Genomic DNA, 24737 nt, shown 5'->3' with positions numbered 1-24737 from the left:
CCGTGTCCAAGAAATGAATATTGAATTTCGCTGTTAATGCCCTCATCCAAATCACTGGCAGAAACAGAGATTATTTTGGTTCCAACTGGTGTGTTTTCCTTCACTTTAACTTTGTATAAAGGTTTGCTGAAAACAGGTTTATTATCGTTTATATCCATAACGTTAACAGCAATACTCAAAGTTCCAGATTTAGGAGGTTTTCCTCCGTCAATAGCGCTCAGTATTAAATGAATAACAGCTTGCTTCTCTCTATCTAAAGCTTTCTGTAGTACTAACTCAGCAAACATACTCTTTTGCCCGCTATGAACATCTAAAGAAAAATGCTCATTTGAACTGAGTTTGTAATCCTTTAGAGTATTACTACCGACGTCTAAATCTTTTGCAATTGGAAGAGGAAACCTGTCCCCCTCAATGGCAATTTCCGTAACGTTAAGAATATACGTGCTGTTTGGAAAAGATGGAGCATTGTCATTCACATCTACTATTACAATTTCAAGTCGATAAAGTCTGTGAGGATTCTGAGCAAGAGTCTCTAAATTCAGTGCACATTTCTGATTAACGCCACACAACTCCTCACGATCAATCCGGTCTTTGACAAACAGCGACCCCGTTTTCACATTTACATCAAAATACTTTGCATTTGGTCCAGGCATAATCTGATACATGCGTGATTCAAGTTCCTGAGCACTCATCTTGAGGTCCTTTGCTATATTCCCGATCACAGTTCCTTTATTTACCTCCTCGGAGACTGAATAGACAATCTGACTAACGGAAGATTTCCATAAAGACAGAAAAAAAATCCAGAAGCCACAAGATTCTGAGAAATCCATGATGCTGCTGTAAAATGCACAGCGATGTCTTGTAGAATTATTAAAATAATTTAACTGACGTGTTCTCATACAATCCACTATCACGATGCAGAAGCTACTAAGCCGTGGTTATTTACACCGCATCAACGCATTTCCTCTTGTTCTGACGCTCTGAAGGAGGGGCTCGGATAACTCTTAAAAATCATGGTCTGCACTGCCACCACGTGTTGAAACAGTGATGAATCATTTGAATGCTATATACTTCATACAGAATTCTTTAGCCTAAGAAACAGTAAAGTTTACGTGGAACATAGCCACCCTTTGAATTAAAATATCAAACTTTCATTTCATCTCAATGTTACTATTTAGAAAAAAATGAGGATTGTGTATTACAATCAATACAAACAACGAGGTTTACGGCACTGCCGCTGTCCGTGGTGCTGAAGTGATGTACAAATGTTATACATCACGCTAATAAACAAACCCATGGCGTGTCTTCGTGACACTTTTCCAATGGTCCCACCAAATAGTTAGACCACAGTTCCAAAAAAAGGAACATATGTCCTTTATAGAGTGCAAAATCAAGTCTCAGATAAAAAGTATTAGGTCCAAGCAGATTTAACTCCGTGATTAAACCTTAAATTTGAACAAAAAAAGACACAAGAATCACGATATGCGAAAATAAGATGGAAGGGATTAAAATGTATATTTTTTTGGCAAGTGTGCAATTTCAGTATTTTCCTAATGGGTTTAAACACTCAGTGTTTTTAAAACTTATAATATTAAGGAAAACATTGACTTTTACTTGTATTTTGTACGGATTAAAAAACGTTGGATACTAGGGGGAAAATTAAAATTATTCAATATGTTTCAATTATAAGTAATACTAATAGTGAAAAACATCCAAGCACAATAAATCTCTTACCTTCTCAGAAGTAGGAAGAGTTTGAGTGCGCGTAAAAGTATCGTCACTATTAATGCTGATCAGCTCCGCGTCTGCTGGTGGAAACGGCGAAGGGAAAACCACTACATCACTCTTTATTGTGTCTGAACTAAAACACACGTCGTACTGTTGAGTAGATTTAGAGAAGGACCAGCTGCCGTCTGGATGTGTGTTGATCACTGGAGCGCCGTATCTGCTGAAACTGCCGTCTGTCCTGTAGCATTTAGCTGCTATCAAACCTACGAGACTCAGTAAAAAGATGACTGATACTGAGACAATAGCGATGAGCAGATACAGATTCAGATCTGAAAAACTCTCCTCTTTAACAGGAACTTCTCTGAATGATGTCTTTATGTCATCCAGACTCTCCAAAACCACAACATCCATGGACATAGTCGCTGAGAGCGATGGCTCTCCATTATCAGACACTGTAATAATCAGTGGGTGAGTTTTTAAGTCATTGTCACTCATTCGTCTCTTAGTCCTTATTTCTCCAGTGCTGCTTCCAATGCGGAAGAGATTAGTTCCTTTGGGTTCAGTTAGATGATAAGACAGAAGTGCGTTATATCCAGAGTCAGCATCAACAGTTCTGATCTTGGCTACAAAGTATCCCGCTTCAGCAGAGTAGGGAATGTTCTCAGTATTAACTGATCCAGGTTCAGAATAAGGTGCTAAAATAACTGGACTGTTGTCATTCTCATCCAGAATAAACACATTTACAGTCGCATTACTGCTCAGAGGAGGAACACCAGAGTCTGTTGCCATAACTTGAAACTGAAATCTTTTGGTCTCTTCATGATTAAATGATTGCAAACTGAATATTTCTCCACTTAAAGAGTTTATATTTATCAGTGTTGTTACAGGAATGCTGGAGCTGGAACTGTCTAACAGTGAATATGAAAGTTCTGCGTTCTCACCGGTGTCTGAATCATCAGCAGTCACTTTTGTCACGAGACCTCCAGCTTGACTATTCTCACTCAGAAAAGCGTTAATAACGGGTGCTGGGAAATGTGGAGCATTGTCATTAACATCAGAGATATGAACAGTTATAACTGTGCTGCTGGAAAGAGGCGGAGTTCCTTCATCTGCAGCTGTAATAGTGATGTTATACTGAGAAACACTCTCTCTGTCCAGAGGTCCATCTACCACTAGAGAATAATGATTATTATATGATGTCTCCAGTTTGAAAGAATCTGTGCCTTTCAGAGAACAGTGTACAATGCCATTGTTATCTCCGTCTTTATCCGTCACTTTTATTAAAGCAACAGCAGTTCCGGGTTTTGCGTCCTCTTTCACACTTTCCATCAGAGGAGTCGTAACTATTTCTGGAGCATTATCATTCTCATCAACAACTTCTATTAAAACTTTACAGTGAGTGCTTTTTGATGGACTGCCTTTATCTCTAGCCTGAACACGCAGTTCAATTGCAGAGTGTTTCTCGTAATCAATTTGACCTTGAACAACAATTTCCCCTGAATTAGAATTTATTGTAAACAGGTTCAGTTCATCGGTATTTCCACGTCCAAGAAAAGAATATTGAATTTCACTATTGATGCCCTCATCCAAATCACTGGCAGAAACAGAGATTATTTTGGTTCCAACTGGTGTGCTTTCCTTCACTTTAACTTTATATAAGGGTTTATTAAAAACAGGTTTATTATCATTCACATCTGTGACGTCAACACTAATACTCAAGGTTCCAGATTTAGGAGGTTTTCCACCGTCAATAGCGGTTAGTATTAAGTTAATAACGGCTTGTTTTTCTCTGTCTAAAGTTTTCTGTAGTACTAATTCAGCTAATATACTCTGTTGACCCCTATGAACATCTAAGGAAAAATGCTCATTTGAACTGAGTTTGTAATCTTTTAGAGAATTGCTACCGACATCTAAATCTTTTGCAATTGGAAGAGGAAACCTGTCCCCCTCATTCGCATTTTCTGTCACGCTGAGAATATACGTGCTGTTTGGATAAAATGGAGCATTGTCGTTCATATCTATGAGTAAAATTTCAAGTCGATAAAGTCTGTGAGGATTCTGAGCAAGAGCCTCTAAATTCAGTGCACATTTCTGATTAACGCCACACAACTCCTCACGATCAATCCGGTCTTTGATAAACAGCGACCCTGTTTTCACATTAACATCAAAATACTTTGCATTTGGTCCAGGCATAATCTGAAACATGCGTGATTCTAGTTCCTGAGCACTCATCTTGAGGTCTTTTGCTATATTCCCGATCACAGTTCCTTTATTTACCTCCTCCGAGACCGAAAATACAATCTGACCAAGCGAAGATTCCCATAAAGACAGAAATAACATAATCCAGAAGCCATATGGTTCCAAGTGATCCATGATTGTGCAGTAAAATATCCAGCGGTTAATTTCGTGTTTACTGTTTGAGTAAGATAACCGAACTCACATCGATACAATCTGAAAACACGACAGAGAGGCTGCTATAAGCCTTGGTTATGTACAGTCCTTTAACGCATATTCTCCTGTTCTGATGCTGTTAAGGAGGAGTTCAGATAAGCCTCAAAATCATGGTCTGCACTGCCACCACGTGTTGAAACAGTGATTAAACTATGAGATGTTAAAGAGTAAAGTCCACGTATAACCTTCCTCCTTAATTTAACGTTATATATATATATATATATATATATATATATATATATATATATATATATATATATATATATATATTAATATATTTTTTTTTTTTTTTTAGCTTTTCTGCTGAATTTTATTATTTTTGTTTGTAATCAACGATCAATATATATATATATATATATATATATATATATATATATATATATATATATATATATATGCGCAGTTATTACGAGATAAAGAACACTTCCGGTGTACAACAAAACGAAAGTTAGGACATCCGCGGTCCTCGCACTGAAGTGATTTTGATCGTTGATTACAAACAAAAATAATAAAATTCAGCAGAAAAGCTAACAAAAAAACAAATAGCATGGCAGTATCACAATGTAAATATATAAATGCAAAATAAATAAAACGAAATTAATAAGAACCATTAAAAATAAGAACAAAAAAATGTGTCCTTTAGTGTCATGAACCAAGCCCATAACAATCAAGAGAACACTCCAGTTCAATTAATAAACTGACAAATATTTCACATGATTCTAAGATCATTAATAAAACTATAATGTATCATCTCAATAAGTAGTGAGAAAATAAATAAATTTTAAAGTTTCAAAACTTTATTTCTGGATATACGAAAATATAACTTTGCAAAACTGATGAGTCAAGTGCAGTAATAAAATACACATGCTAGTTACAGCTTCTTACCTTCTCGTTGGTAGGAAGAGTTTGAGTGCGCGTAAAAGTATCTTCACTATTAATGCTGATCAGCTCCGCGTCTGCTGGTGGAAACGGCGAAGGGAAAACCACTACATCACTCTTTATTGTGTCTGAACTAAAACACACGTCGTACTGTTGGGTAGATTTAGAGAAGGACCAGCTGCCGTCTGGATGTGTGTTGATCACTGGAGCGCCGTATCTGCTGAAACTGCCGTCTGACCTGTAGCATTTAGCTGCTATCAAACCCACGAGACTCAGTAGAAAGATGACTGATACTGAGACAATAGCGATGAGCAGATACAGATTCAGATCTGAAAAACTCTCCTCTTTAACAGGAACTTCTCTGAATGATGTCTTTATGTCATCCAGACTCTCCAGAACCACAACATCCATGGACATAGTCGCTGAGAGCGATGGCTCTCCATTATCAGACACTGTAATAATCAGTGGGTGAGTTTTTAAGTCATTGTCACTCATTCGTCTCTTAGTCCTTATTTCTCCAGTGCTGCTTCCAATGCGGAAGAGATTAGTTCCTTTGGGTTCAGTTAGATGATAAGACAGAAGTGCGTTATATCCAGAGTCAGCATCAACAGTTCTGATCTTGGCTACAAAGTATCCCGCTTCAGCAGAATAGGGAATGTTCTCAGTATTAACTGATCCAGGTTCAGAATAAGGTGCTAAAATAACTGGACTGTTGTCATTCTCATCCAGAATAAACACATTCACAGTCGCATTACTGCTCAGAGGAGGAACACCAGAGTCTGTTGCCATAACTTGAAAATGAAATCGTTTGGTCTCTTCATGATTAAATGATTGCAAACTGAATATTTCTCCACTTAAAGAGTTTATATTTATCAGTGTTGTTACAGGAATGCTGGAGCTGGAACTGTCTAACAGTGAATATGAAAGTTCTGCGTTCTCACCAGTGTCTGAATCATCAGCAGTCACTTTTGTCACGAGACCTCCAGCTTGACTTTTCTCACTCAGAAAAGCGTTAATAACGGGTGCTGGGAAATGTGGAGCATTGTCATTAACATCAGAGATATGAACCGTTATAACTGTGCTGCTGGAAAGAGGCGGAGTTCCTTCATCTGCAGCTGTAATAGTGATGTTATACTGAGAAACACTCTCTCTGTCCAGAGGTCCATCTACCACTAGAGAATAATGATTAGTATACGATGTCTCCAGTTTGAAAGGAACTGCGCCTTTCAGAGAACAGTGTACAATGCCATTTTTACCTCCATCTTTATCAGACACTGTAACTAAAGCAACAGCAGTTCCGGATTTTGCGTCCTCTTTTACACTTTCCATCAGAGGAGTTGTAACTATTTCTGGAGCATTATCATTCTCATCAACAACTTCTATTAAAACTTTACAGTGAGTGCTTTTTGGTGGGGTGCCTTTATCTCTTGCCTGAACACGCAGTTCAATTGCAGAGTGTTTCTCGTAATCAATTTGACCTTGAACAACAATTTCCCCTGATTAGAATTTATTGTAAACAGGTTCAGTTCATCTGTATTTCCACGTCCATGAAACGAATACTGTATTACACTATTAATGCCCTCATCCAAATCACTGGCAGAAACGGAGATTATTTTGTTTCCAACTGATGTGTTTTCCTTCACTTTAACTTTGTATAAAGGTTTGCTGAAAACAGGTTTATTATCATTCACATCCAAGACGTCAACAACAACACTCAAGGTTCCAGATTTAGGAGGTTTTCCTCCATCAAAAGCTGTCATTGTTAAGATAATAGAGGCTTGTTTCTCTCTGTCTAAAGCTTTCTGTAGTACTAATTCGGTAGACATACTCTGTTGACCCCTATGAACGTCTAAAGAAAAAAAAACATTTAAACTAAGTTTGTAGTCTTTCAGAGAGTTAATGCCGACATCTGAATCTTTTGCATTTGGCAAAGGAAATCTGTCCCCTATATTCGCATCCTCTGTAATATTCACTATATGAGTACTGTCCGAAAATAATGGAGCATTGTCGTTCACATCTACTATTGAAATTTCTATTCGATAAAGTCTGTGCGGATTCTGAGCAAGAGCCTCTAAATTCAGTGCACATTTCTGATTAACGCCACACAACTCCTCACGATCAATCCGGTCTTTGACAAACAGCGACCCCGTTTTCACATTTACATCAAAATACTTTGCATTTGATCCAGGCATAATCTGAAACATGCGTGATTCTAGTTCCTGAGCACTCATCTTAAGATCTTTTGCTATATTCCCGATCACAGTTCCTTTATTTACCTCCTCGGAGACTGAATAGACAATCTGGCCAAGCGATGATTCCCATAAAGACAGAAATAAAATAATCCAAAGGTCATAAGACTTTAAGAGAGCCATGATTATGCCGTAAAGTGTGCAACGATATTCTGTAGATGTATTAAAATAACTTAACTGATGTCTTCCGGTACGATCCAAAATCTCGACACTGAAGCCACTAAAAGCCTTTGTTATTTACACCGCATCAACGCATTTCCTCTTTCTGATGATGTAAAGGAGGAGCTCGGATAACTCTCAAAGTCATGGTCTGCACTGCCACCACGTGTTGTAACAGTGAAGAGCCAATAATATTACTTCATGCAGTTTTCTATTACAAAGAGGGAAGTCTAACATAGTCGTCCTTTTAAATTAAAATCTAAAACAGTAATTTCAACTTAATTATTATCAATTAGAAAAAAGTTGGGTGTTGTGCGTGTATTATAATTCATACAAATGAGAAAGAATATGCTTAACGGTCCTGTCGCTGTCCGTGGTTCTGAAGGGATTTTGCTCTTTGCACGAAACACATAACCGTTTAGTAGGCCTATATTGCAGCACGCTAGGAAAACACACAGCATGATGTCTTCACGTCACTTTTCCAACGTTATAAAAAGTCTACGTAAAACAAAGCACCAAAGAATATGTCCTTTAGAGTGCAAAACCAGGCCTCAGATACAAAAATCTAATTCTGTGATTAAACCATGATTGTGGTGGCATGTGATATAACGACTAAAAGACAAATGATCTACGGTATGCTAAAATGAGATAGAACATTAAAATATGTCCTCCTAACAAGTGAGGAATTTCATGTTTTCTCTTATTGTAAAGCACTTTGTGACTTAATGTCTGTGTAAGGTGCTATATAAATAAACATTTGCTTACTTACTTACTTACTTACTTACTTACTTACTTACTTACTTACTTACTTACTTACTTGCTTATGGATAAGGCCAGACAGAATCTGCGGACATTTTTCCTATTTCTGTGCAGAATTGTGTAAAAAAATGATTTTGGAAGTATAATAACTTAAAGCTTAATATATGAAATGAAAAATAAGACATTTTTAACTTTTATTTAATGTTTACAATGCAAATTCAATTAGATCCCCTTATTTGATAAACAAAGCAAGTCTCTGATATAATATATCTACCGAAAGAAAGAAAATATTACTTTACAACCTGAATTGTAAATAAATCATATAAACATTTTCAAATTAGTCAATGATATTACTGAAATTAATTTAAAAAACTGAATAAATATAAATGTGCACACATTTACACTATTAAATAAACTCGATGGGCAAAAAATCTGCGTGATTTCGGCGGGCGCAGATTCCATGTGGGCCTACTTATGGGTGTAATCAGTTGGTGTTGTTTTCTTATTTACAATATTACGCAAAACGTACACGCATATTTATTTTTGTGCACATTTAGCCTAAAATATAAAATAAAATTAAATTATTAGTTTGAAAATGTAGAAAAAAACTTCAACTTCGCTAGTATGATTTTTAAAATAGTGATAGTAATTGTAGTAGTGTAATGGTGATCGTAAAAGTTTTTCACTGAAAGACAACTAATCTAAATATCTTACCTTCTCAGTGGTAGGAAGAGTTTGAGTGCGCGTAAAAGTATCGTCACTATTAATGCTGATCAGCTCCGCGTCTGCTGGTGGAAACGGCGAAGGGAAAACCACTACATCACTCTTTATTGTGTCTGAACTAAAACACACGTCGTACTGTTGGGTAGATTTAGAGAAGGACCAGCTGCCGTCTGGATGTGTGTTGATCACTGGAGCGCCGTATCTGCTGAAACTGCCGTCTGACCTGTAGCATTTAGCTGCTATCAAACCCACGAGACTCAGTAGAAAGATGACTGATACTGAGACAATAGCGATGAGCAGATACAGATTCAGATCTGAAAAACTCTCCTCTTTAACAGGAACTTCTCTGAATGATGTCTTTATGTCATCCAGACTCTCGAGAACCACAACATCCATGGACATAGTCGCTGAAAGCGATGGCTCTCCATTATCAGACACTGTAATAATCAGTGGGTGAGTTTTTAAGTCATTGTCACTCATTCGTCTCTTAGTCCTTATTTCTCCAGTGCTGCTTCCAACGCGGAAGAGATTAGTTCCTTTGGGTTCAGTTAGATGATAAGACAGAAGTGCGTTATATCCAGAGTCAGCATCAACAGTTCTGATCTTGGCTACAAAGTATCCCGCTTCAGCAGAGTAGGGAATGTTCTCAGTATTAACTGATCCAGGTTCAGAATAAGGTGCTAAAATAACTGGACTGTTGTCATTCTCATCCAGAATAAACACATTTACAGTCGCATTACTGCTCAGAGGAGGAACACCAGAGTCTGTTGCCATAACTTGAAACTGAAATCTTTTGGTCTCTTCATGATTAAATGATTGCAAACTGAATATTTCTCCACTTAAAGAGTTTATATTTATCAGTGTTGTTACAGGAATGCTGGAGCTGGAACTGTCTAACAGTGAATATGAAAGTTCTGCGTTCTCACCAGTGTCTGAATCATCAGCAGTCACTTTTGTCACGAGACCTCCAGCTTGACTATTCTCACTCAGAAAAGCGTTAATAACGGGTGCTGGGAAATGTGGAGCATTGTCATTAACATCAGAGATATGAACAGTTATAACTGTGCTGCTGGAAAGAGGCGGAGTTCCTTCATCTGCAGCTGTAATAGTGATGTTATACTGAGAAACACTCTCTCTGTCCAGAGGTCCATCTACCACTAGAGAATAATGATTATTATATGATGTCTCCAGTTTGAAAGGAAACAAATCTTTCAGAGAACAGTGTACAATCCCATTTTTTCCTCCATCTTTATCAGACACTTTGACTAATGCAACAGCAGTTCCTGATTTTGTGTCCTCTTTCACACTTTGCAACAACGGAGTAACTATAATTTCTGGTGCATTGTCATTTTCATCCATAACTTCTATTAAACTTTACAATGCGTACTTCTTGGTGGACTGCCTTTATCTTTCGCTTGAACACGTAACTCAATCGCTGCATTCTCTTCATAATCAATTTCCCCCTTCACTACAATATCTCCTGTATCGGGGACAATATAAAATAGATCTGTCTTTTTTCATGACCAGCAAACGAGTACAAAATTTCACGGTTTACCCCTTCATCCAAATCAGTAGCAACGACTGATGAAACTTTAGTACCAGCAGGAACATTTTCCTTAAGTTTGACTTTGTACAGAGGTTGAAGGAATACTGGATTGTTGTCATTAACATCCATGACGTTTATAATAATATCTAGTGTCCCGGTTTTAGGGGGTTTTCCTCCATCTACACCAGTCAGGAGTAACTTAATAGTCGCTTGTTTCTCTCGATCTAAAACCTTGTTGAGCACTAACTCGGCAGACACACTCTGGACTTCACTCTGTGTATCTAGACTGAAATGTTCGTTTGTTCGGAGTTTATACTCTTTCAGCGAATTACTGCCAACATCAGAGTCCTCTGCCATCGGGAGTGGAAATCTCTCTCCGGGGCTTACGTTTTCGGTAATATTCACAGTGAATACTTCAACAGGAAAATGTGGCACATTGTCGTTTATATCTAATATCTTTATCTCCACTCTGTAAAGATGATGAGGATTTTTAGCGAGGGCCTCGATATTTAAAGAGCATTTATTCGACACACACAACTCCTCGCGGTCAATTCTTTCATTAACAAACAGCACACCAGTTTTCAGATTTACGTCAAAATACTTCTTATTTGATCCAGTCACTATCTCAAACATACGAGATTCCAGTTCGTGAACATTTATGTTGAAATCTTTCGCTACATTACCAACAACTGTTCCTTTATCTACCTCTTCCGGTACAGAATAGACGATCTGAGCAAATGCGTAATCCAAGAAAGGAAGGAAAAAATATAAATCCAAACTCCAAATATCCCATATAGGCCATGATGGTTATTCACAACTGACCGAAAAATCAACGCAGCAGAGTATTATCTGTGGATTCGGGAAACACGGGACGAGGCAGGTCTCCTCGCTTTATAAGCTAACACCAAGATGAAGAGAGGGTGACTACAGAGACATAAAGCCCGTAGACCTATAACTGACGGTCTGCAGTGACACCATGTGCCTAAAATATATTATTCCAGGAAAACCAAATCCAAAGAGGAAAAATACACCAGGATTAAACAACCAACCCAACAACGGCAATACTACTTTAACATTAATTAAGCTTAATAAATTAATTCTCCCCATTACCGTACTAGCAGCATCAACACATAAATAATGTAATATGACAACAAAAACAGGTTAAAATTATTATAATAAACCATGTTATGACACACTACATGCAGCTGTCAGTTGAACAATTCCTAAAAATGTTGTATTGCTATAGCAAAGAGTTAAGCTGTTAATAATTTAAAGTGAACGATATGCCTTCATTAATCTTAATAACCTTTCCCACTATGAAGAACGTTCATACAATGGAAATATGGAAACATCGCTGACAAAAAACAAAGTAGCCTATGTTATTTACAAGATTGCAGATGCATAGGTCGAAAACATAGGGATTTTTTTTCGGATGTCTATATATATATAGTAGAAGTCAAAATATTAGCCGTTCTGTGATTTTTATTTTTATTTTACAATTATTTCCCAAATGATGTTTGACAAAGCAAGGATTTTTTTCTCAGTTCATTCATATTATTCATTTTCTTTTTGGCTTAGTCCCTTTAGTAATCTGGGGTCGCCACAGCGGAATGAACCGCCAACTTATCCACCATATGTTTTACGCAGCGGATGCTCTTCCAGCTGCAACCCATCCCTGGGAAACACCCATACACTCTCATTCACACATATACACTATGGACAATTTTAGCTTACCCAATTCACCTGTACCACAAGTCTTTGGACTTGTGGGGGAAACCGGAGCACCAGGAGGAAACCCACGCAAAGGCATGTGGTACAGGTGAATTGCGTAAGCTAAAAGTGTCCATAGTGTGTGTGTGAATGAGTGAGTAAGGATGTTACCCAGTGATGGGTTGCAGCTGGAAGGGCATCCGCTGCGTAAAACATATGCTGGATAAATTGGTGGTTCATTCCGCTGTGGCGACCCCAGATTAATAAAGGGACTAAGCCGAAAAGAAAATGAATGAATGAATGAATGAATGAATGAATATACACTCACCGGCCACTTTATTAGGTACACCTATCCAACTGTTCAATCAACCAATCACATGACAGCAACTCAATGCATTTAGGCGTGTAGACGTGGTCAAGACCATCTGCTGCAGTTTAAACTGAGCATCAGAATGGAGCTGGTCTGGGTATTTCAGAAACTGCTGATCTACTAGGATTTTCATGCACAACCATCTCTAGGGTTTACAGAGAATGGTCAGAAAAAGAGAAAATATCCAGTGACTGGTAGTTTTGTGGGTACAAATGCCTTGCTGATGTCAGAGGAGAATGGCCAGACTGGTTCAAGCTGATAGAAAGGCATAAGTAACTCAAATAGCCACTGTTACAACCGAGGTATGCAGGTATCTCTGAATGCACAACACGTCCAACCTTGAGGCAGATGGGCTACAGTAGCAAATGACCACACCAGGTGGCACCCCTGTCAGCTAAGAACAGGAAACAGAGGCTACATTTCGCATAGGCTCACCAAAATTGCACAATAGAAAATTGGAAAAATTTCTGCATGGTCTGATAACTCTGAATTTTTGCTGCGATATTTGGATGGTAAGGTAAGAATTTGGTGTCAACAACATGAAAGCATGAATCCATCCTGCCTTGTATCAATGGTTCAGGCTGGTGGTGGTGTAATGGTGTGGGGGATATTTTCTTGGCACACTTTGGGCCCATTAGTACCAATTGAGCATGTCAATGCCACAGCTTACCTGAGTGTTGTTGCTGACCATGTCCATCCCTTTATGACCACAGTGTACCCATCATCCGATGGCTACTTCCAGCAGGATAACACGCAATTTCATAAATCATCTCAGACTGGTTTCTTGAACATGACAATGAGTTCACTGTACTCAAATGGCCTCCACGGTTACCAGATCCGAATCCAATAAAGCACCTTTGGAATGTGGTGGAACGGGAGATTTGCATTATGGATGTGCAGCCAACAAATCTGCAGGAACTGCATGATGCTGTCATGTCAATATGGACCAAAATGTCTAAGGAATATTTCCAGTACCTTGTTAAATCTATGCAACGGAGAATTAAGGCAGTTCTGAAGGCAAAAGTGGGTGAAACCTGGTACTAGTAAGGTGTACCTAAAAAAGTGGCCGATGAGTGTATGCGTGCGTATATATATATATATATATATATATATATATATATATATATATATATATATATATATATATGTACATATAAACGTATTCATCAAAGCAGCTAAATTAGATGTAAAATAATAACATTATTAACAACAACAACCACAATGATAATAAACAATGATAAATGAAAAACCCAAATTGTGAAACGTAAAAGACTTTTGGGGCAATCACAAAACAATTGCTGAAAGTGAATAAAAACTAATTTAGTCGTTAATGAGTTGCTTAAACGATTTTTAATTATCCTCTTACCTTCTCAGTGGTAGGAAGAGTTTGAGTGCGCATAAAAGTATCGTCACTATTAATGCTGATCAGCTCCGCGTCTGCTGGGGGAAACGGCGAAGGGAAAACCACTACATCACTCTTTATTGTGTCTGAACTAAAACACACGTCGTACTGTTGAGTAGATTTAGAGAAGGACCAGCTGCCGTCTGGATGTGTGTTGATCACTGGAGCGCCGTATCTGCTGAAACTGCCGTCTGTCCTGTAGCATTTAGCTGCTATCAAACCCACGAGACTCAGTAAAAAGATGACTGATACTGAGACAATAGCGATGAGCAGATACAGATTCAGATCTGAAAAACTCTCCTCTTTAACAGGAACTTCTCTGAATGATGTCTTTATGCCATCCAGACTCTCCAGAACCACAACATCCATGGACATAGTCGCTGAGAGCGATGGCTCTCCATTATCAGACACTGTAATAATCAGTGGGTGAGTTTTTAAGTCATTGTCACTCATTCGTCTCTTAGTCCTTATTTCTCCAGTGCTGCTTCCAATGCGGAAGAGATTAGTTCCTTTGGGTTCAGTTAGATGATAAGACAGAAGTGCGTTATATCCAGAGTCAGCATCAACAGTTCTGATCTTGGCTACAAAGTATCCCGCTTCAGCAGAATAGGGAATGTTCTCAGTATTAACTGATCCAGGTTCAGAATAAGGTGCTAAAATAACTGGACTGTTGTCATTCTCATCCAGAATAAACACATTTACAGTCGCATTACTGCTTAGAGGAGGAACACCAGAGTCTGTTGCCATAACTTGAAACTGAAATCTTTTGGTCTCTTCATGATTAAATGATTGCAAACTGAATATTTCTCCACTTAAAGAGTTTATATTTATCAGTGTTGTTACAGGAATGCTGGAGCTGGAACTGTCTAACAGTGAATATGAAAGTTCTGCGTTCTCACCGGTGTCTGAATCATCAGCAGTCACTTTTGTCACGAGACCTCCAGCTTGACTATTCTCACTCAGAAAAGCGTTAATAACGGGTGCTGGGAAATGTGGAGCATTGTCATTAACATCAGAGATATGAACAGTTATAACTGTGCTGCTGGAAAGAGGCGGAGTTCCTTCATCTGCAGCTGTAATAGTGATGTTATACTGAGAAACACTCTCTCTGTCCAGAGGTCCATCTACCACTAGAGAATAATGATTATTATACGATGTCTCCAGTTTGAAAGGAAAAAAATCTTTCAGAGAACAGTGTACAATCCCATTTTTACCTCCATCTTTATCAGACACTGTAACTACAGCAACAGCAGTTCCGGGTTTTGCGTCCTCCTTTACACTTTCCATCAGAGGAGTCGTAACTATCTCTGGAGCATTATCATTCTCATCCACAACTTCTATTAAAACTTTACAGTGACTGTTTTTTGGTGGGCTGCCTTTATCTCTTGCCTGCACACGCAGTTCAATTGCAGAGTCTTCCTCGTGATCAATTTTACCTTGAACAAAAATTTCCCCTGAATCTGGATTTATTTTAAATAGGTTTAGTTCATCGGTATTTTTATGCAATGAAAATTCAAGCTCACTGTTACTTCCCTCATCCAAATCACTGGCAGAAACAGAGATTATTTTGGTTCCAACTGGTGTGTTTTCCTTCACTTTAACTTTGTATAAAGGTTTGCTAAAAATAGGCTTATTATCGTTCACATCCATAACGTTAACAGCAATACTCAAGGTTCCAGATTTAGGTGGTTTTCCTCCATCAACAGCAGTTAAGACTAAGCGAATAACCGCTTGCTTTTCTCTATCTAAAGTTTTCTGTAGTATTAACTCAGCAAATATATTCTTTTGCCCGCTATGAACATCTATAGAAAAATGTTCACTTGAACTGAGTTTGTAATCTTTCAGAGAATTACTGCCAGCATCTGGATCTTTTGCGGTTGGAAGAAGAAACCTGTCCCCCTCAATCGCATTCTCCGTGACATTTACAATATATGTGCTCTCAGGAAAAAATGGAGCATTGTCGTTCACATCCACAATTGAAATTTCAAGTCGATAAAGTCTGTGAGGATTCTGAGCAAGAGCCTCTAAATTCAGTGCACATTTCTGATTAACGCCACACAACTCCTCACGATCAATCCGGTCTTTGACAAACAGCGACCCCGTTTTCACATTTACATCAAAATACTTTGCATTTGATCCAGGCATAATCTGAAACATGCGTCGTTCTAGTTCCTGAGCACTCATCTTAAGGTCTTTTGCTATATTCCCGATCACAGTTCCTTTATTTACCTCCTCCGAGACTGAATAGACAAGCTGGCCAAGCGATGATTCCCATAAAGACAGGAATAAAATAATCCAGAAGCCATATGGTTCTGAGAGAACCATGATTGTGCAGTAAAATATCCAGCGGTTATTTTCGTGAAAATGAATTAAAATACATGAACTCACATATCTCGATACAATCCGACATACAAATCTAAAGCAACTGTGAGGCTTGGTTATTAACACCACCTTCAGTGCATGTCCTCTTGTTCTGATGCTGTTGAGGAGGAGTTAAAATTTGTCTCAAAATCATGGTCTGCACTGCCCCCACGTGTTGAAACAGTGATGAAACTATAAAATGCTACTAAATGCAGTTTTCCATAAAATTAAGTGTGACGTCCATGTATAATCTTCCTCATAATTTTAACTCTTGAATACCTATGCAATTATTACGAGATATAATAAAATTGTGGGTTGCGTAAAATAAAACTCAAATTAGGAAAGCATATAAGTCACAGCAGAAGCTAAAAAAACACACCCGCTGTCCGTGGTACTGAAGTGATTTTTATCCTTGATTTAAAAATAGGTAAAGTTTCGGCAATAGCGCAAACTAACAAACAAAGAGCAGGATATCACGAGGTAAATGTAGAGTTTACAAAAAATAAAAATAAAAAATAATAATAATAATAATTAAAACAATATAGTCCTTTAGTGCCCTGTGCCAGGTCCATGCAAATCAAAATTACACTTCAATGCTGAACATTGTTACGGATAAAACCACAAATAAGGCACAGGACCCAGAGGTAATTTAAAACAAATATTATGAATAACAAGTTGGAAATTAAAAACTTTCGCTGATTCAAAAACACCCACACTGAAAAAAAGTGTTTCATGCAAAACTGTTGCAAACAATTTATTTGTGTTGAATTTAAACAAACAAATTAAATTGAGCAATGTTCAACTTAATTTGTTTGTTTAAATTCAGCCCAAATAAATTGTTTACAACTACTTAACGTAAAAAATGGAGTAAATCCAAGGAATCATCTTTGAATAATATTTTTCAGTGCAGTGCTTTACTTATTTTGATTTGAAAGTGCATTTGAGTGTATTCCTTTTAAGCATTTTTAAGAAATAGAAAATGTACATGTCTGTATATTCATTTTACAAAGATAAAAAAGGTTATTCCCGGAAATATGAAAGGTTAACTTTTCTAAAACTTTTGATTTAAGTGCAGAGTTATGAATTACAAAAACAATTTACCGTCTTACCTTCTCGTCAGTAGGAAGAGTTTGAGTGCGCGTAAAAGTATCTTCACTATTAATGCTGATCAGCTCCGCGTCTGCTGGGGGAAACGGCGAAGGGAAAACCACTACATCACTCTTTATTGTGTCTGAACTAAAACACACGTCGTACTGTTGGGTAGATTTAGAGAAGGACCAGCTGCCGTCTGGGTGTGTGTTGATCACTGGAGCGCCGTATCTGCTGAAACTGCCGTCTGACCTGTAGCATTTAGCTGCTATCAAACCCACGAGACTCAGTAAAAAGATGACTGATACTGAGACAATAGCGATGAGCAGATACAGATTCAGATCTGAAAAACTCTCCTCTTTAACAGGAACTTCTCTGAATGATGTCTTTATGTCATCCAGACTCTCGAGAACCACAACATCCATGGACATAGTCGCTGAGAGCGATGGCTCTCCATTATCAGACACTGTAATAATCAGTGGGTGAGTTTTTAAGTCATTGTCACTCATTCGTCTCTTAGTCCTTATTTCTCCAGTGCTGCTTCCAATGCGGAAGAGATTAGTTCCTTTGGGTTCAGTTAGATGATAAGACAGAAGTGCGTTATATCCAGAGTCAGCATCAACAGTTCTGATCTTGGCTACAAAGTATCCCGCTTCAGCAGAGTAGGGAATGTTCTCAGTATTAACTGATCCAGGTTCAGAATAAGGTGCTAAAATAACTGGACTGTTGTCATTCTCATCCAGAATAAACACATTTACAGTCGCATTACTGCTCAGAGGAGGAACACCAGAGTCTGTTGCCATAACTTGAAACTGAAATCTTTTGGTCTCTTCATGATTAAATGATTGCAAACTGAATATTTCTCCACTTAAAGAGTTTATATTTATCAGTGTTGTTACAGGAATGCTGGAGCTGGAACTGTCTAACAGTGAATATGAAAGTTCTGCGTTCTCACCGGTGTCTGAATCATCAGCAGTCACTTTTGTCACGAGACCTCCAGCTTGACTATTCTCACTCAGAAAAGCGTTAATAACGGGTGCTGGGAAATGTGGAGCATTGTCATTAACATCAGAGATATGAACAGTTATAACTGTGCTGCTGGAAAGAGGCGGAGTTCCTTCATCTGCAGCTGTAATAGTGATGTTGTACTGAGAAACACTCTCTCTGTCCAGAGGTCCATCTACCACTAGAGAATAATGATTATTATATGATGTCTCCAGTTTGAAAGGAACTGCGCCTTTCAGAGAACAGTGTACAATCCCATTTTTACCTCCATCTTTATCAGACACTGTGACTAAAGCAACAGCAGTTCCTGATTTTGTGTCCTCTTTTACACTTTCCATCAGAGGAGTCGTAACTATTTCTGGCGCATTATCATTCTCATCAACAACTTCTATTAAAACTTTACAGTGTACACTTTTTGAAGGGATACCTTTATCTCTAGCCTGAACACGCAGTTCAAGTGCAGAGTCTTCCTCGTGATCAATTTGACCTTGAACAGTAATTTCTCCAGAATTGGTATTAATTGTAAAACGGTTCAGTTCATCATTATTTCCGTGTCCAAGAAATGAATATTGAATTTCGCTGTTAATGCCCTCATCCAAATCACTGGCAGAAACAGAGATTATTTTGGTTCCAACTGGTGTGTTTTCCTTCACTTTAACTTTGTATAAAGGTTTGCTGAAAACAGGTGTATTGTCGTTTATATCCATAACGTTAACAGCAATACTCAAGGTTCCAGATTTAGGAGGTTTTCCTCCGTCAATAGCGCTCAGTATTAAATGAATAACAGCTTGCTTCTCTCTATCTAAAGCTTTCTGTAGCATTAACTCAGCAAACATACTCTTTTGCCCGCTATGAACATCTAAAGAAAAATGCTCATTTGAACTGAGTTTGTAATCCTTCAGAGTATTACTACCGACGTCTAAATCTTTTGCAACTGGAAGAGGAAATCTTTCCCCCTCAATCGCATTTTCTGTAACGTTAAGAATATACGTGCTGTTTGGAAAAAATGGAGCATTGTCATTCACATCTACTATTACAATTTCAAGTCGATAAAGTCTGTGTGGATTCTGAGCAAGAGCCTCTAAATTCAGTGCACATTTCTGATTAACGCCACACAACTCCTCACGATCAATCCTGTCTTTGACAAACAGCGACCCCGTTTTCACATTTACATCAAAATACTTTGCATTTGGTCCAGGCATAATCTGAAACATGCGTGATTCTAGTTCCTGAGCACTCATCTTGAGGTCCTTTGCTATATTCCCGATCACGGTTCCTTTATTTGCCTCCTCCGAGACGGAATATAAAGTCTGGCCAATGGAAAATTCCCATAAAGACAGAAGTAACAGTATCCAGAAGCCAAAGGATTCCGAGAGATTCATTATTTTGCCGTAAAATGTGCGTCGATGTCTTGTAGAATTATTAAAATAAATTAACTGACGTGTTCCGATATACTGTCCAAGATCACGACGCTGAAACTGCTATAAGCCGTGGTTATTTACACCCCTCAATGCATTTCCTCTTGTTTTGATGCTCTGAAGGAGGGGCTCAGATAATTCTCAAAATCATGGTCTGCACTGCCACCACGTGTTGTAACAGTGATAAAACTATGAAAGTTTTTTTTTTTAATGCAGTTTTCTTTTCAAAGAGAGGTCTACTTTGCAGAACATGGTCGTAACTTAAAATTAAAATCTAAAACATTAATTTCAACTCAATTAATTATAAGTTAGAAAAACAGTTAGTTATGAATTGTGTATTATAATTACTGTTTTTTTTAAATCGCTAACAAGCATTGTGCAATACTGAAGCCACTTTTTCATAGCTGTTCACACAGTGTGCATTACCAATATGACTGTTCAACAAACAGTTCAGCTCAGCTCCAAAGATCCCTCAGACTAACACAAACGTTCATATACAGCTCAAAATAAATGTTTCACCAAACCACTGACAACAAGTCTCATTCGGAAAACATGCATTTCATTCACACTGACATATAAACACTAACAACAGACAGAATTACAGAAATTAATAACTATTTTTTTATTTTAATGCATTTTCATGTACATCAATGTGTATTTTTATATTTTCCTTTTCACTGTCTGGATTGTACTAAAGAATGTGTGATACGATTTTTCATAAATGCTGCAATTTATTGCAAACGTTACTTTACAGTACATGTGAAAATCACACTTTCAGTATTTCAAAGCATTTGTACACTGCAAGTTAAAGAAGCATGTTTTGGATCCTACAACAAAACTATTTCTGTCATGCATTGTAATCCACTTCAAAATGTTGGTACAAGTGAAAATTTAGACATTGTATTGTACTTGCATACTCTTTGTCTGCCACGCAGTCCTACATATGGCAAAAAATAAATGGAATTTGAAATTATTCTGTTTTTAAAATGTTGTTAACAGTTTTGATATTAGATTGTTAACATTCTAAAAAAGTGCTGAAGATGCACAGCTTTTTTCCACTTGTGAAGCATGAATGAGAAAAGTGTTTTGAACAGTGTGCTTATTGCATACATTTTGTGTGAAATCAATGAAAATATGATTGACAGTTTGCTCCGCATTAACTCCTGTTTGGGTGATAGTGTGAACAGTTTTGAACTTGTGGTTTCAGTATTGCGTGTGTCAAAGCGGGGAATAGTGTTTATAGTTTAGGGAAGTTTGTGTGCTTTTTCAAAAATAGCACTATAGTTTGTAAATTTTAGTTTAAAAGACTGGTTATAGCGTTTTACCAATCGAGAAAAACTGCCATACAATGAGAAAGAATAGCTAAGATTAACGGCACTGCTGCTGTCCGTGGTGCTGAAGCGATTTAGCTTTTTACAAAATACGCAACAACAGTAAAATAGCAGTTTAAAAAGCAAACCCACAGCATGCTGTCTTCATGTCAGTCTTTTAACATAAAACAACAACAAATCTTGAAGTAGACCCAAGTACCTAAAAATGAAATGTGCCCAAGTCCAAGCAGATCAAAAATCTGTGATTCACAGTCCTATTGTATTACGAAAAAAACGACAAAAATGACACTGTGTGCTAAAAATGAGATAAAACCATAAAATATATATTCTGATTAAGTGAGAAATTTCAGTATAGTATCCTTATAGCGGCTGGTGTTATTAAACTTGCAATATTAAGGAAAATATACATTACATAAATTTGTAAAAAAAATAACTTCACCAATATATTAATTTCTAAGAAGTAATAGTGTAAAAATAATAGTGAAAGACACAGCAAAGGTAAATGGTCTTACCTTCTCGTCAGTAGGAAGAGTTTGAGTGCGCGTAAAAGTATCTTCACTATTAATGCTGATAAGCTCCGCGTCTGCTGGTGGAAACGGCGAAGGGAAAACCACTACATCACTCTTTATTGTGTCTGAACTAAAACACACGTCGTACTGTTGAGTAGATTTAGAGAAGGACCAGCTGCCGTCTGGATGTGTGTTGATCACTGGAGCGCCGTATCTGCTGAAACTGCCGTCTGTCCTGTAGCATTTAGCTGCTATCAAACCCACGAGACTCAGTAAAAAGATGACTGATACTGAGACAATAGCGATGAGCAGATACAGATTCAGATCTGAAAAACTCTCCTCTTTAACAGGAACTTCTCTGAATGATGTCTTTATGTCTTCCAGACTCTCCAGAACCACAACATCCATGGACATAGTCGCTGAGAGCGATGGCTCTCCATTATCAGACACTGTAATAATCAGTGGGTGAGTTTTTAAGTCATTGTCACTCATTCGTCTCTTAGTCCTTATTTCTCCAGTGCTGCTTCCAACGCGGAAGAGATTAGTTCCTTTGGGTTCAGTTAGTTGATAAGACAGAAGTGCGTTATATCCAGAGTCAGCATCAACAGTTCTGATCTTGGCTACAAAGTATCCCGCTTCAGCAGAGTAGGGAATGTTCTCAGTATTAACTGATCCAGGTTCAGAATAAGGTGCTAAAATAACTGGACTGTTGTCATTCTCATCCAGAATAAACACATTTACAGTCACATTACTGCTCAGAGGAGGAACACCAGAGTCTGTTGCCATAACTTGAAACTGAAATCTTTTGGTCTCTTCATGATTAAATGATTGCAAACTGAATATTTCTCCACTTAAAGAGTTTATATTTATCAGTGTTGTTACAGGAATGCTGGAGCTGGAACTGTCTAACAGTGAATATGAAAGTTCTGCGTTCTCACCGGTGTCTGAATCATCAGCAGTCACTTTTGTCACGAGACCTCCAGCTTGACTATTCTCACTCAGAAAAGCGTTAATAACGGGTGCTGGGAAATGTGGAGCATTGTCATTAACATCAGAGATATGAACAGTTATAACTGTGCTGCTGGAAAGAGGTGGAGTTCCTTCATCTGCAGCTGTAATAGTAATGTTGTACTGAGAAACACTCTCTCTGTCCAGAGGTCCATCTACCACTAGAGAATAATGATTATTATATGATGTCTCCAGTTTGAAAGGAACTGCGCCTTTTAGAGAACAGTGTACAATCCCATTTTTACCTCCATCTTTATCAGACACTGTGACTAAAGTAACAGCAGATCCGGATTTTGCGTCCTCTTTTACACTTTCCATCAGAGGAGTTGTAACTATTTCTGGGGCATTATCATTCTCATCCACAACTTCTACTAAAACTTTACAGTGTGCACTTTTTGGAGGACTGCCTTTATCTCTAGCCTGAACACGCAGTTGAATGGCAGAGTGTTCCTCATAATCAATTTGACCTTGAACAACAATTTCCCCTGAATTAGAATTTATTGTAAACAGGTTTTGTTCATCGGTATTTCCAAGAAATGAATATAGAATTTGCCCATTAGTGCCCTCATCCAAATCACTTGCAGAAACGGCAATGATTTTGGTTCCAAATTGGCTGTTTTCCTTCACTTTAACTTTGTATAAAGGTTTGCTAAAAATAGGTTTATTATCGTTTTCATCCATGAGCTCAACAACAATATTCAAGGTTCCAGATTTAGAAGGTTTTCCTCCATCAACGGCAGTTAAAATTAAGTGAATAACGGCTTGTTTTTCTCTATCTAAAGCTTTCTGTAGTACTAATTCTGCAGATATAATATGTTGCTCGCTATGAACATCTATAGAAAAATATTCGTTTGAACTGAGTTTGTAATCTTTCAGAGAATTACTGCCGACATCTGAATCTTTGGCAAATGGCAAAGGAAATCTGTCCCCCTCATTCGCATTCTCTGTAACACTTAGGGGATACGTGCTGTTTGGGAATAATGGAGCATTGTCGTTCACATCTACTATTACAATTTCAAGTCGATAAAGTCTGTGAGGATTCTGAGCAAGAGCCTCTAAATTCAGTGCACATTTCTGATTAACGCCACACAACTCCTCACGATCAATCCGGTCTTTGACAAACAGCGTCCCCGTTTTCAAATTTACATCAAAATACTTTGCATTTGATCCAGGCATAATCTGAAACATGCGTGATTCTAGTTCCTGAGCACTCATCTTAAGGTCCTTTGCTATATTCCCGATCACAGTTCCTTTATTTACCTCCTCCGAGACCGAGTAGACAATCTGGCCAAGCGATGATTCCCATAAAGACAGAAATAAAAAAATCCATAAGCCGTAAGATTGAGAAACATCCATGATTGAGCAGTAAAATGTCCAGCGATTTGGTTTAAAACGACAAAAATAAACAAACCTCTTTCGATATTATACGGAATCAAATGCAGGAGCTGCTATAAGTCTTGGTTATTTACACCCATGTCATCGCATTTCTTCTTGTTCTGATGCTGTGAAGGAGGAGCTCATATAACCCTCAAATTCATGGTCTGCACTGCCACCACGTGTTGAAACAGTGATGAGTGAATGACCTGAGGGATAGCAATTTTCTGTAAAACATCAAAACGTTTTGCATTCCTCTAAATATTGTGAAATCTCTGTAAACTCAACGTTCCAATCAAATTAATTAGTTTATCTGTAGATCACATTTTTAAAATCAGCTATTGTTTACAAGACTAATTTAAAAAAAATTATATAATCAAAAGATTATACAAAATAACATATTTGTATGACATGTAACTTTAACCAAATAAATCTCTCATTATGGGTTAAATGGCAGACAAAAATAAGTATTAAGATCGGAATAATTAAATAATAAATAAATAAACAAATAAATAAATAAACAATAAGTCTGTGTGCCTGCAAGTTATTCCACAGTTTTGCTGATACGACACCTAAATCTGCTTTTCAGCCTTATTCGTGGTATACGAATTTGTGGAGTACTCTTGACTAATCATGCAGCTGTAAGGCAACTTGGTGCATTTCTAG

The 24737-nt window shown here is 37.7% G+C and overlaps 4 protein-coding genes and 1 pseudogene across 6 annotated transcripts in view; all 5 read right to left on the bottom strand.

Moving 5' to 3' along the window:
• The window catches only part of LOC130235780 (protocadherin alpha-C2-like), a 235343-nt gene extending 215443 nt beyond the window's left edge, over positions 1-19900 (bottom strand). The window contains exon 1 of one of the 3 annotated variants that reach the window (XM_056466271.1): positions 17447-19900. In XM_056466271.1, the coding sequence (XP_056322246.1) occupies positions 17447-19813 (2367 nt within the window). In that variant the 5' untranslated portion in view covers positions 19814-19900. Of the gene's footprint in view, positions 1-1734; positions 4192-17446 lie in introns of those variants that run through there. The other 2 variants (XM_056466268.1, XM_056466269.1) reach the window with 2 other exon arrangements.
• On the bottom strand, positions 6362-7456 carry zgc:123181 (uncharacterized protein LOC735300 homolog). The gene has a single exon (XM_056466286.1). It carries the CDS (start codon positions 7428-7430, stop codon positions 6441-6443), a length of 990 nt encoding a protein of 329 aa, XP_056322261.1. The 5' UTR covers positions 7431-7456; the 3' UTR covers positions 6362-6440.
• Positions 8922-11359, bottom strand: LOC130235787 (protocadherin alpha-3-like; annotated as a pseudogene).
• Positions 11324-16327, bottom strand: LOC130236089 (protocadherin alpha-2-like). The gene is made up of 2 exons (XM_056466661.1): positions 13941-16327; positions 11324-11392 (listed from the first exon to the last, which is right to left on the bottom strand). The coding sequence occupies exons 1-2, from the start codon at positions 16299-16301 to the stop codon at positions 11324-11326; spliced, it is 2430 nt and encodes an 809-aa protein (XP_056322636.1). The 5' UTR covers positions 16302-16327.
• A 399-nt stretch (positions 19901-20299) lies between the features above and the next one.
• On the bottom strand, positions 20300-24102 carry LOC130236751 (protocadherin alpha-7-like). Its single transcript, XM_056467507.1, has 2 exons — positions 21693-24102; positions 20300-20326 (listed from the first exon to the last, which is right to left on the bottom strand). The coding sequence occupies exons 1-2, from the start codon at positions 24051-24053 to the stop codon at positions 20300-20302; spliced, it is 2388 nt and encodes a 795-aa protein (XP_056323482.1). The 5' UTR covers positions 24054-24102.
• Positions 24103-24737: the final 635 nt, after the last annotated feature.

Source organism: Danio aesculapii, chromosome 10 (genome assembly GCF_903798145.1).
Source record: "Danio aesculapii chromosome 10, fDanAes4.1, whole genome shotgun sequence".
Taxonomy (NCBI): Eukaryota; Metazoa; Chordata; class Actinopteri; order Cypriniformes; family Danionidae; genus Danio; species Danio aesculapii.
The sequence above is the reverse complement of the archived record's forward strand: the minus strand, read 5'-3'. Positions and strand labels throughout refer to the sequence as shown.

Excerpts from the sequence above, each read along its gene's own strand:
- zgc:123181 (XM_056466286.1), bottom strand. The coding sequence starts at position 7,430 with ATGGCTCTCTTAAAGTCTTATGACCTTTGGATTATTTTATTTCTGTCT.
- LOC130236089 (XM_056466661.1), bottom strand. The coding sequence starts at position 16,301 with ATGGTTCTCTCAGAACCATATGGCTTCTGGATTATTTTATTCCTGTCT. Across the intron at positions 11,393-13,940 it reads CTCTTCCTACCACTGAGAAG|CTTATAAAGCGAGGAGACCT; the intron begins GTAAGAGGATAA and ends TCTTGGTGTTAG.
- LOC130236751 (XM_056467507.1), bottom strand. The coding sequence starts at position 24,053 with ATGGATGTTTCTCAATCTTACGGCTTATGGATTTTTTTATTTCTGTCT. Across the intron at positions 20,327-21,692 it reads CTCTTCCTACTGACGAGAAG|TCTGAGGGATCTTTGGAGCT; the intron begins GTAAGACCATTT and ends CGTTTGTGTTAG.